The 11,415-nt window shown below is 48.1% G+C and overlaps 5 protein-coding genes across 5 annotated transcripts; 1 reads left to right on the forward strand and 4 right to left on the reverse strand.

Moving 5' to 3' along the window:
* Positions 1-486: 486 nt before the first annotated feature.
* Positions 487-2,365, forward strand: BT62DRAFT_889824 (SAICAR synthase-like protein; the record flags this gene model as incomplete). Its single annotated transcript, XM_043183000.1, has 3 exons — positions 487-1,041; positions 1,090-1,854; positions 1,910-2,365. 3 exons carry the CDS (start codon positions 487-489, stop codon positions 2,363-2,365), a joined length of 1,776 nt encoding a protein of 591 aa, XP_043042373.1.
* Positions 2,366-2,730: 365 nt separating this feature from the next.
* Positions 2,731-7,711, reverse strand: BT62DRAFT_986013 (uncharacterized protein). The gene is made up of 17 exons (XM_043189979.1): positions 7,597-7,711; positions 7,045-7,546; positions 6,606-6,993; positions 5,988-6,556; positions 5,540-5,939; positions 5,306-5,490; positions 5,137-5,252; positions 4,939-5,081; positions 4,819-4,891; positions 4,326-4,769; positions 4,064-4,272; positions 3,591-4,011; positions 3,445-3,533; positions 3,183-3,395; positions 3,074-3,130; positions 2,935-3,022; positions 2,731-2,877 (listed from the first exon to the last, which is right to left on the reverse strand). Exons 1-17 carry the CDS (start codon positions 7,697-7,699, stop codon positions 2,813-2,815), a joined length of 4,065 nt encoding a protein of 1,354 aa, XP_043042374.1. The 5' UTR covers positions 7,700-7,711; the 3' UTR covers positions 2,731-2,812.
* Positions 7,712-7,939: 228 nt separating this feature from the next.
* BT62DRAFT_986014 (phosphoglycerate mutase-like protein) lies at positions 7,940-9,229 on the reverse strand. Its single transcript, XM_043189980.1, has 7 exons — positions 9,112-9,229; positions 9,029-9,058; positions 8,934-8,979; positions 8,871-8,878; positions 8,299-8,817; positions 8,156-8,245; positions 7,940-8,100 (listed from the first exon to the last, which is right to left on the reverse strand). Exons 1-7 carry the CDS (start codon positions 9,127-9,129, stop codon positions 8,014-8,016), a joined length of 798 nt encoding a protein of 265 aa, XP_043042375.1. The 5' UTR covers positions 9,130-9,229; the 3' UTR covers positions 7,940-8,013.
* Positions 9,230-9,550: 321 nt separating this feature from the next.
* Positions 9,551-10,286, reverse strand: BT62DRAFT_1074396 (uncharacterized protein; the record flags this gene model as incomplete). Its single annotated transcript, XM_043179013.1, has 5 exons — positions 9,551-9,749; positions 9,807-9,924; positions 9,977-10,037; positions 10,100-10,178; positions 10,239-10,286. The coding sequence occupies 5 exons, from the start codon at positions 10,284-10,286 to the stop codon at positions 9,564-9,566; spliced, it is 492 nt and encodes a 163-aa protein (XP_043042376.1). The 3' UTR covers positions 9,551-9,563.
* Positions 10,287-10,464: 178 nt separating this feature from the next.
* Positions 10,465-10,822, reverse strand: BT62DRAFT_929942 (uncharacterized protein; the record flags this gene model as incomplete). The annotated part of the gene is made up of 1 exon (XM_043185835.1): positions 10,465-10,822. A coding segment is annotated over one exon (185 nt), but the record flags the coding sequence as incomplete, so codon positions are not given.
* Positions 10,823-11,415: the final 593 nt, after the last annotated feature.

An 11,415-nucleotide genomic window follows, 5' to 3' on the forward strand; every position in this document is an offset into this window, starting at 1 on the left:
AGCGTGCACTCATCGTCTGCCGCATCGTTCAGGACAGCCCCTATGGCAACCCCAACGACCCACTCGTCATCGTCTTCAAAGTCCTCGCTACATACCATAGGCACGGAGGGACCTTTGGTGAATCCTATCCATACCATAGGCACCAGTATTGTCAAGGTCACCGGGGACAGGGTCCATGTCGAGGCAGGGCAAATGACCGACTCATTCTTGAAAAAGGTATCACAGACGGTAACGAATATGGTACCACCCGGGTCGGCCGACCTACGTGATGACGATCACGTAGGTCCGCCGCCGCCATCTCCACCTGCTAGCGTTGAGCGCCCAGAACCGGAAGTATCAGAACCGATAGGAGAGACATTCCTAGAGGCCGCAGGGAAACCCGTCATTTTCGACGAGCCAGAGGCCATCCTCATTGAACCTGGACCGGAATCGTTCCTGGACCGCCAGATGTCGGCGTCGTCGTCATCCACCATGAAGGCCAGCCAAATGCGGGCTGCCACCTCGTCTGGCGTCGCATACGAGCAATCAATTGATACTAAGTTCTCCTTATCAACTCTCCGCTCACAAGACACCATCACCATCACCGCATCCGAACCCCCCCTTGCTTCTCACCCGATAGATACCTCATCTTCAACGCCTGCTGTGCATACAACCGACTATCTCCAGCCGCCGCTGCCGTCGATACATGTGCATCGCCCAGCGAGACGGAATACAACTGGCTCGCCATTACAGACATTGCCTTCACGGTTAAGCCCTGTACCCAGTCCGCATATATCGCTATACCCTCAGTATGGATCGCATCTGCATGGTGTTTACGATCACGTTGAGGTTGATGACGTCGCCAGCGATATTCAACTCCACGCAGAGAAGATACGGCGTGAGCGCATGGAGAAGCGGGCTATGCAGCAACAGGCGGAAGCTACCTTGACGCGGGCGGAAACCAGAAAAGGCGAGGATGTTCCGCTAGTTGGGAATCTGATTGGCGAGGACCATGTTAACTATGTCCTGATGTATAACATGTTGACGGGCATTCGCATTGGGGTGCGCGTTATTCACCTTTTTTCCTCTTCTGTTCTCATCCTCTCCTAGGTCTCACGTTGTCAGGCCAAAATCAAGCGACCACTGACTGACGACGATTTCACCGCCCGACATAAATTCTCGTTCGACATTGTCGGTAACGAGCTCACGCCATCGGCAAAATACGACTTCAAATTTAAAGACTATGCTCCTTGGGTTTTTCGTTCATTACGTGAAGAGTATTTCCATCTCGATCCCGCCGACTACCTTCTTTCTCTCACTTCGAAATATATTCTGTCGGAACTAGGCTCTCCCGGGAAGTCAGGCTCTTTTTTCTATTTTTCTCGCGACTACCGGTTCATAATCAAGACGATACGGCATAGCGAGCACAAATTTTTGCTCAGAGTTCTGAAGCAGTATTACAATCATGTGAAGGAGAACCCGCATACACTGTTGAGTCGGTTTTATGGGCTGCATCGAGTGAAACTGCCGAGGGGGCGGAAGATTCACTTCGTGATCATGAACAACTTGTTCCCGCCACACAAGGATATACATGAGACGTATGACTTGAAAGGGAGCACAGTGGGGAGAGAGTATCCCGAGGAGTTGAAGAAGCATAAGAACAATCCGGTGTTGAAGGATATGAATTGGATCAACAAGGGCCTCAAGTTGGAGTTTGGTCCTGAGAAGCGCGCTCTATTGACGGAACAGCTGAGGAGAGACAAAGAGATGCTGAAGGCCATCGATGTGATGGACTACAGTTTGTTGGTTGGGATACACAACATGCGGAGAGGGAACCGGGACAATGTTCGTAAGAACACACTAAAAGTTTTCGACGTATGTGACTTTATTCCTCGCTGAAAGAGCGCCCTTCCTAACGTCTATTCTGAAGCCCGACATCCCTCACACTCATCGTCGTAGACCCACTTTGAGCGGTGGTTCGGTAAACCACCAGCATAAAGCAAAAGGGGGCACGTTCTCACCGGAAGCTATCGCTGTGCGACGGGCTATGCGCGAGTCTGACCCCAAACGTCTTGGCAAAGGCACAATACGTCTACCCGAGGAAGACACGGGCGAGCGGCAGCATTTCATCTTTTACCAAGACGAAGGCGGCTTACGTGCGACGGACGAGACCAACGAGAATATGGGTACTATATACTACCTCGGCGTCATCGATATCCTCACACCGTATGGCGTTGTCAAGAAGCTGGAGCATTTTTGGAAGGGCCTGAGTGCGGACCGACATAAGATCAGTCCCGTGCCCCCACCGGAATATGCGGAGCGGTTCTTTACATTTATGAAGGCCATCATTCGGGGTGGGGACGGGGGCGAATTGTTTAAGCCTTAATTTCGCAGTCTTGACCCGGCACAACGTGTTTCCTTTCTCCTAATTTCATGACCCTCACGCACACAAGTTTTTATTGCCCCTCAATATTGTTATTAAGTCGAGGACTCTTTTCGGACATCCCCGGATAATCATTTTGTGTACTACTTCACTTCTTATTTGGTCTTTTGGTCTAATACCTTCACCCTGCGACACTCGTTATGCCGTTACAGTATCTATTGCCACCCACACTCCCTTGCATCTGCATATTTCGTTATCTCTCTGTCGCTATTGTCGACCCACACACACTCCTTTCTCACCTCACATGTTGGCGTTTGTTATCGCTCGTTTACGCTCACGTTCGTTCCAGTAGAATTATTCAACTGGGTGAAGGTATTAGTACAATACTGATACAAGAGGTGGTCATATAATATTATTGCTATACATAGATCCTTCCCATATCTATCTCATTCATTCGTCATCATCCTCTTCGATAGTTTGCTCGACCTTGACTTTTCTGGTAGAACGCGTTGCGGCTATAAAAGCAAAACGTGAGCACTTCGTCGACGGACAACTAGAAAGTGATATCTCACGACGTTTGGCACGCTTCTTGACTGCAGACTTTGTTCGCTTCGTAAGATCGTGTTCTTCTGTACCCGCTTCCTTGCTATCCTCAAGGAGCTAAGCAAAACTTGTAAGTGCACACTCAAGGAACTAATCAGAAGGTCTTACCTTGCCAAATTCATCCAGTTCATGATCTGGCTTGTCCTTGCTCTTAGCCGCACGAGCCTGTCAGCACGACGTGATTAGCATGACCTCACAAGTTCGGATGATGCCTTACTTTGTTGAGGATAGCAGTAAATCGCTCATAAACCACTGGTTCATGTAGCTTGTTTCCATAGAACCTGTGGCCTTCAATGAGTTTCTTGACAGATCGATCCGACTTGTAATTCAGCAGCCATAGGCAGTAAGCGATATCCCGCCATTGCCTAGGGTCTTCGGAAAGCTGGAACCGCTGACACAATTTCTCCACGACATTCTCCGTTTGCTTATCCTAAAATGCATGCTCAGCACTCGTCCGCGCCGAGACGACGAACGCCTACCTTTTCAATGAAGGTGAAAATATATGACATCGTGCTGTGAAACATTTCTTCATCAACCGCGTGTTCACCGAAAGAAAGATGGCTGATGACTAGAAAAGTAGGCATTGAGTAATCATGGATCTTCGGAACAATGACAGACGACTTACCGTCCGGCAGATTGTTGTAGATGGCGTTATCCTTCGTAGATAACTCTTTGAAGAACAACTTCGCAAGGTCGGATATACGAACGTCCGGATCTTGCACACACTTCGCCATTTCTCCCAGCTGTCCCTTCACCTTGACCATCCCGTTCAAGATCAAGTGTGTAAGAACCATAAGCGTGTTCTTCTTCACCACAAGATCAGGGTCCGAAAGTCCCCGGTAGAGCTCATTGCTATTCTCGTCGATGATAGTGCTGAAGGACACAGCAACATCACCAAGTGCAATGGCGATGTTGCTCCGGATATTGGCGCTATCGGATTTTTCAAGGATTTTGAATAGCAATAGATGATGCTCATCACAGAATTGGGAGCTGACACACAGGAACTTACTGAACGACAGGGTCGCAGCGGCTTTGAGGGTAGGGTTCTGCGCAAATATTCTCAGAGCAGGGTTAATGAAAGGTGGCGACAAAACTGACCTTAAACTTATCAGGCCTTCCACAAATATGCACTAACATAGGACCGTAAACAGCGAGCAGCGATTCTGGGCCAAATAGCAGTTCATGCTCTCGTATCTCTTGCATCTGTTCGCCAATCTCATCCTCCGCATTCCCAGCTACTTGGTCCAGCTCCTCAGCATCTTTAGAAGGTCCGCGGGCAGTGTGATTTTGAGTTGCTTTCTTGTCCGCTATACATGTCTGGTCAGAACAACACGTCCCCTAAGAAGTAGATTATTCTTACCGGCTTGTGCTTCATCCTTTTGTCTCTTAGCTTCTCGCTCGACAAGTTCCAAATACACGATATGTTTGATCGCGACATGACCGACCACAAAGAGAAGCTGACTCAGATGGAAAGCGTCGCCCAGATCAGTCGCCTTGGGTTCTTGTGAATCCGCCTGAGATACATCGCCAGGGTGATCCTCGTCCATAACATCTGGATCATTCTCCTTATCCTCCGCAGCACTCTCAGCTTGAGGTCCGTAAGTGAAAGCACGCTGAGTGAGTTGCTTTATGAGGTCATTGCAGAAGACATCAGGATGCTCTCCGAGAGCGTAGACGGTGTTGATGACCTGTTCGGCCAGCCCGAACCAGTCTTTGGAGCGACAGGGTTGAAGGACGACTTGCTTGAGCTTCTGAAAGATATTGCTATCCATCTCGATGCGCATCGTCTTGTCGTCAAGAGAGCCTTCACGCTATCAGCATTTGCCCGCTGGAAGAACAGAGTAACCATGCACCTTTCACCTTCTTGGCGCTACCGTTCAGCCGCTGCAATGCTACACAGGTGTATCTGGCAAGAGTCAGGTCGACCTAAGGAAATACGTCAGAGGTGTTTAGTGAGCTAATGTGAGATGTACCTTTCCGAGAGCACCTAAACCAACCTTCAACATGGTTTCAACGTGATCAAGTTCTGACAGTATGTTGTGTTTGGCCAAGGCCAGCATTCCGAGGATAACAATAGCTCCTCGTCGCTGAGGCTTGGGAAGAAGCTTGTTCGATGCTAGAAAACAAGTGCTAGAGTTAGCTGAGAAATCACTCCACTAGAACGAACGCACTATAGATTTGCCACAGCTTGCTGATAACCTCGGGCGGAATTTGATCGTTGGCCATCATCGTGCGCATCATTTCCTCCAAACTCGTCAATTCGGCGAGAGTAGCGCCATAAGTGAGCCTGCAATCAAAAGTTAAAACGCATAGTGAAGGACGAGTAGTAAAGAAACGCGCTCGATCATGTTCTTAGCTATCCGGCTGACTTGGCCTCGCGCATCCAAGTCGTCGATGGGATCGAAGTACAACGTCTGGTAGCACTCCAATAGCCTAGAACGAACGCCCTTGATTTCCTTGCCATCCTCCGACGTGACACTGTTGTCTTTCTGCCAAATTAAATGCAACATCTTCTTGATACCACACTAGCGACAAAGATGAATTGTTGATCCTCGCAAGATGCTACGTACGTACCTGTGCATTCCGCATCTTGTACTGATGGGCAACCTGGAAGAATCCAATTGCCTCCAAGGCCTCCGGTTTATTGGTCGAGCCCAGCAACTGGCACAAGACAACCATGGCGTCCTCGATGTGCCGCATGAAGTCCATACCTTCAATATAATACTTTTTCGTTAGACGTAACTCCTTGACCTCCTTTTCATCCATAAGCCTCAGCGCCTCTAAGGCATCGGGATTCAGCTGAGATTGTCGAGGTTTACGATGGGGTTCCTTCGAGGCCTTCTTAGATTTACCCTTCTTGCTAGGTCGAGGTTGAGATTCACTCTCATCGCCATCCGCCGACATAGCATCATCATTGGCATCGTTCTCATTCTCATCTTCATCGACGTCCATTTCATCATCTCCTTGAGCTCTTCTGTCACAGGAGTTAGCACCAGATGTTGTTAGACACGATCCGACTTACTTGTTTTGTCTCTTAGACTGCTTCGTAGCCGTTTCATGGCCTTCTTCCGCCTCTTCTTCCTCTGCTTCATCGTCATCGTCGTCATCTTCCTCTTCCTCCTCTACTTGAGACGGCTGCTCGGCAAGATTGAACTTATCCAATTTTTCCTGGTATGGCGCCCATTTCTCCAACAGCTCCTCGTACTCTCTCTCCCATACGTACATTTCCAAAGGCCCTTTGTGAATACGATCCCAAGGATGGGTCGTGATGAGTTTCACAATCAACACCACTGCATTCTTCCTTACAGCAGCCGCCTTGTCCTCCAACGCAGTGATGGCGATCCTAGTGACATGTAGCCGCGATCTCCCATACACGTTTTTCAGTTCGCAAAGTCTCGTGAACACAGATAGGACTTTCGTACGAACATAGGTCGTGACGTCTCGCATACGTTCAATAAGAAAATCGTAAAGGCCATTGATCTGCTTCGTAGACTGAGTATTCTCTTGGGAGCCTACAGGACCGCTATTACTATCGAGATGCACAATGAGGTTGCCGATAATTTCGACGATCGCTATGCGCATGGGATAGGCCTAAGTTGAACTGTCAGCCCGCGTCTTTCAGAACATGACTTGAACATACCTCAGAGTCCAGCTGATCAAGGAGAAGACTGATTTGTTTGAGCGTGTGACGGGGGCATACTTCGGAATACCTGACGAGGAATTTGGAAAAAGTACGGGGACCTTTGGTGTCCTGGGCGCTGAACTTCTGGGTAGAGATATCCCTAAGGACTTCGTCCGCAAGCTCGGGGTGATGGTATTCATCCTCGACAATTGACAGACACTCTGCCATCGGTTCCGCCAAATGCTCGTGGAAAGACAGATTTGCCATAATTTTGGTGGATGCCGTAGACCCCTGGCCATGCGACTTGACTGACAGGCAGATCGCTCTTTGTACGCCTTTCTTGATGTCGGCCACTTTCATGTACGACTCATTCACCGAGATATCGTATACAGGAAGTGTGATGCATCTGGCACACCAAATCAATAACAATGCTATAAGATGGAAGATAACAACACACTTGATGAACGCTTCTCTCTCCATACTCGTCGGCCACACATACTGAGCAGGAAGCTTCTCAAGTATCCGGCAAATCAACTTCAACGCGTTCGGTATATGATCCTGCCATGACCACTGCTCCATGTTCTTCTTCGATGCTGCCGCCCGACCACCGGTCCTGCCCGCTTTCGCGCCTCTTCCTCTCTTTGGCTTAGCTTTCGAGGCAGGAGCTGTTTCCTCACTCTCCGACTTGACATTCTCCGCAGCGGCAACAAACCAGTGCAGAAGAAAGGCATACATGTCAAGAGCCTCCTTGTGCCCTGATATCGCCTCTGTGTCCTCCGTAGCGGCATCTCTTATAGTGGCATCAACTTCGGTTTGAAATCCAGAGGTTAAAGAGTCTAGTAGTTTGGTCATGACAGCACCGGGAACCGCATCCGAGTGTTTTAGTAGACTGCAGTAAACGTCAAAGTTTTTTGAATTTGTTATCGCATCGCTCGATTCTGCAACCGCCTCAACAACACCTTGAATGGCGTCGTTTAGGAAAGGGAATACAAAGAGGATTAAGACCAACCTTCGAGAAGTTGTTCTACATCTTCCTTGTTAGGATCATGTTCGTTATCAATGCCGTGCTCCGTTATCTTATTCTTGAGTTCCTCTTGAAGGTCGATACCCATGTCGTGGTTCAATTTCAAAAGGCAAACGCGTTGCACGTGAGCCCCGCGCGTCGAGGTGGCGGTGCAAACATGATATTACGTTGGCAAAATTGGAAATACAATTCTCAACCACCACCATCGAATCAATCGATATCAACCTCGGTTTATAATTACACAGAATCAGTACTCGTTTCGATTTCTGGATAGGGAAACCAGCTTATGCCTATGCGGTCAATCATTCAGATAACGTCAAATATTTTTCTCTCATATATAATTTGAGAATAGACAATTGGATACTCTTGAGATGATCTACTTTCCACGTTCCCTTAGCTCTACTAGTACTTGGCAATGATTGCTCCCCCGCTCAAGAATTCTGCTGTCTCCTTTTCTCTCCTGCCGTCAGGTAGAACATCTGGCTGATCCTGTGTCATTCACCTGGTCAGCTTAACACGCAAGACAGTCACATCGAGGACATACTAAACATTCCAGATGCTCCTTCGCATTTATGTGTGTCACGTTGATCTTAAGCGCAGGGCGTACACTCAAGTCAACCGGGCCATCATTTGCCTATCAAGAAGCTAGTCGAGTCGCGATAGTAAAATGCTCCAACGAAGACTTACATCCAAAAAAACCTCCACTCGTGTCCATGCGGTGTTCCCCAAGCCCTCATAGGATATATCCCCGTCGGCGGATGCATCGTATCGCAATAGAGCGGCAATGAGTTGGCCTATACACAAACCATGACTCGTAAAAGCAATATGAAGTCCATTCTCAAAATTTTCTTCCGTGAGATTCGGCAAGATGCATTCTTTGACCGCGATATCTGCTCGAGCAGCTAAATCATTCCTACTTTCTCCTCCAGGAAACTTCCCGTCGCCATCGATAAGAACTGTTCTTGTAAATACGCCAACATTGAAAGCTTCTTCGAGAGGCATGTTCTGGGGATCATGACTACTCCATGAGCGCCCTTCTGCGATGCCCCAATGCTGCTCCCGTAGATGTGGATTTGTGATTAGCATGGGCTGGACGGACTGGCCGCTTTGCACGGCTTCCCCAGTCTGACGAGCCCGCAGAAGGGGAGAGGAGTAAATGAGATCGATCTTCGTGGTTGAGAGATGTTCACCCAGGGCCTTTGCTTGCTAGAACGCTATGTTGCTATTCGTCGGACATGCGGATATTGAAGAACACCCACTCTTACACCTAGAAAAAGGTAGATGAATTAACATTTCTTTAAGCTAAATAGGTATGGACGTGCTCAATTCAGAAAGTGGTGCATCTTTCCATCCGGCCCATATTCCTCTCTGACCTCAATTTTTGAGTATATGTATCGAGCTAGACCAAAATGCTTACCGGATTGTCCTCACTCTGGCCATGTCTGATCTAGTATCCCAGTATTTAGATGAATGCGGAACACAGGCGCAAGAAAGACGCACAAAGGTTATTGTGATCATCACGGACTCCGATTTGCTCGTAGGATACAGATCTATTGATGGAAGAAGGGACAGTGAAAGGAGGGACAGTCTGTATGTAACTCTGACAAGACGAAGAATAACTTGATACATAATTTTGTGACTCAGCCGACCTACGCCGCATAATAACTGTAAAGCAATGATGGCTCGGGGACCTGAACTTCCGATTCACCTCGACTCAGGAGGCACCTAGGAGCTTTTCACACGTTGTTGTTCTCGGTGGGAGAATGACGTTGACCTCACGGAGTTTATCGACAATCAGTGGAAGGGAAGAAAACAGAGGTAGAATTTTGGGTGGGTACAACTAAACTACTATTATGATAACAACTGCGATTTAAGAAGTATAGCATAAATCTGAGAAGTGAGGAGTCATATGTGCCTTTTCGTTACGGGTCGTCGCGTTCGTCGTAAACCATTTATGCGCTGGAAGGTTTTTCCTTGACAGGTGCAGGTTGCGCGGAGTAGTATGCATAGTACATAAGGCCCATGGCACCGATGATGGTCAAGAAGGACCAGCCGATCCAGGAGAATGCTAGGATTGCAGTCAAGATTCTGCATTGCTTGCCTGGGCCGCACCAATTCTTTCCGGGGATAATTCGGTTCTATTGTTGACGAACACTGAGCATAGGTAGGCGACAAGAATAGAGGCATGTACTTACAGTGGTGTCGACAGCGCCGACGAGCCACATTACCCATAAAACAAAGTTTCCTGCCATCTCTGAGAGAAATTGGGGGCTGGTTTTTGAGGCGCTGTGATTCCGGAGGACGAGGTGACCACTGTCATATAATGAGGATTATCAAAAGTATCCGAAGAAAGGAAGCTCCGCACGCGATGGGTGCCCAAATGATAGCCAGGCAGGCAGAAACTAGTAATTCAACAATGATGGGTTCTGTTGGACATCGTCAGAAATGCTAAACGCGATAATATTGCAATTTGCAAGGTACGACTGACCATAAAAGTTCTCTTCGTAGCCTTCCGTTACATGAATTCTGTAGCCAGTAAGTCCCAGAAGTATGACGGCGACTGTCCACTATGATATAACAAAGTTTTCAGTTAGGCCGTCGTGCTATAATAATCTGCCCTAGCTTACCAGCCAAGCGTAAGTTAAGGCTCGGTGAATAGCAAAGGTATTAGACATAATTCAGTCGTATAAAGGTCGTAAGAGAGCAGATGCGGTAGTGCAATGAAAACGCAGTGGTTCTGGTGGAGCTTTACAGGCGATTTATATAAGTCCACTTCAGGGTCCTTGTCGTCATCAGAGATCGAGGCAGGCCACAGGCCGAACCACGGTTAGGAAGGACAATAGATAGACCGTTCTCGGATCATCATGAAGTTGTATATGAGATAGTTATAACGTCACTAGGAGCACTCGCTAACAAATCGACGAGACCGACGTCAGTCTACTACCCGTTGTCGGACTTGGTCTCGAATGTGTTGCGTTTCTTCGGACCTCGATTCGTTTGTTTATGGAAAGACAGTAACTCTCAGGAAGAGCTTGGCCAGTCGGCGGAAAGACCCTCGCCACGTCGTATATCGGGAGAATTCGTGGAAAAGGTCGAAGAGCCAGCGGCAAGGGGAAAAAGTGGAGCCGCCGAGCTGAGTAGCACGGAGAGAAGTAGGATTATAAACACACCCAGAACTCGCCTCGGTCGTCGTGAGACACGAACTGAGCAGGATTAATAAGAAAGAAAAAAGCTCCGGAGTTCGTCGCCTTCATTGTCCGAGCCATCGCGATCACATTCACGACCCCCGTGATCATCACGGGGCTAAGTCCAAGGTGAGCCCGAGGTGGGTTAAGAAAGCCTCGTATGTGCCAAAAATGCTAGATATCATCAACGCGAGCCTATATGTATGGACTTCGTGTAAGTATTGTCGCAGGGGGCTCATTAATCAAATGCTTCCTATCACAAGTCAAGATCTCAGGTTCGCCATCATCCACTGAAGGTCTTTGGAAAGGACGCTATGAACAGACGTAAGCCAGCACATATACGAATTGAAACAACACTAACTGTATTACTGTCGCAGCATTGCTTGCAAATTCTGGAAGAGAGATGGCCTTTGGTGTTGGATTAGCAAGCAGGAGCTCCGTCGTATCCCGCCGGCCAAGCTTGATACCCCTTTATGTCGGGATGGACTATATATATTGAATACGGTCTGTCGAGCACCCTCACTGCGTTTCTGCTTATCGCTACGCTGTGTGAGGGTGAGTATCTACTTATATTACTTCGTTTATGTCACTGATTGGTATTCTGTAGTCTACGTTATAG

This window comes from Guyanagaster necrorhizus, assembly GCF_019112545.1.
Source record: "Guyanagaster necrorhizus MCA 3950 unplaced genomic scaffold BT62scaffold_7, whole genome shotgun sequence".
Classification (NCBI taxonomy): Eukaryota; Fungi; Basidiomycota; class Agaricomycetes; order Agaricales; family Physalacriaceae; genus Guyanagaster; species Guyanagaster necrorhizus.

What these genes read in the sequence shown, in the direction of transcription:
- BT62DRAFT_986014 (XM_043189980.1), bottom strand. An exon ending in GAGTGGAGGTTTTTTTGGAT is followed by an intron (nt 8,246 to 8,298) that starts GTAAGTCTTCGT and finishes GCTTCTTGATAG; the next exon opens with GCAAATGATGGCCCGGTTGA. An exon ending in AGGAGCATCTGGAATGTTTA is followed by an intron (nt 8,101 to 8,155) that starts GTATGTCCTCGA and finishes TGAATGACACAG; the next exon opens with GATCAGCCAGATGTTCTACC.
- BT62DRAFT_986013 (XM_043189979.1), bottom strand. Translation starts at nt 7,699, where the DNA reads ATGGGTATCGACCTTCAAGAGGAACTCAAGAATAAGATAACGGAGCAC. An exon ending in TTGATCAGCTGGACTCTGAG is followed by an intron (nt 6,557 to 6,605) that starts GTATGTTCAAGT and finishes AGTTCAACTTAG; the next exon opens with GCCTATCCCATGCGCATAGC. An exon ending in CAAGAAGCGTGCCAAACGTC is followed by an intron (nt 2,878 to 2,934) that starts GTGAGATATCAC and finishes TTGCTTTTATAG; the next exon opens with CCGCAACGCGTTCTACCAGA.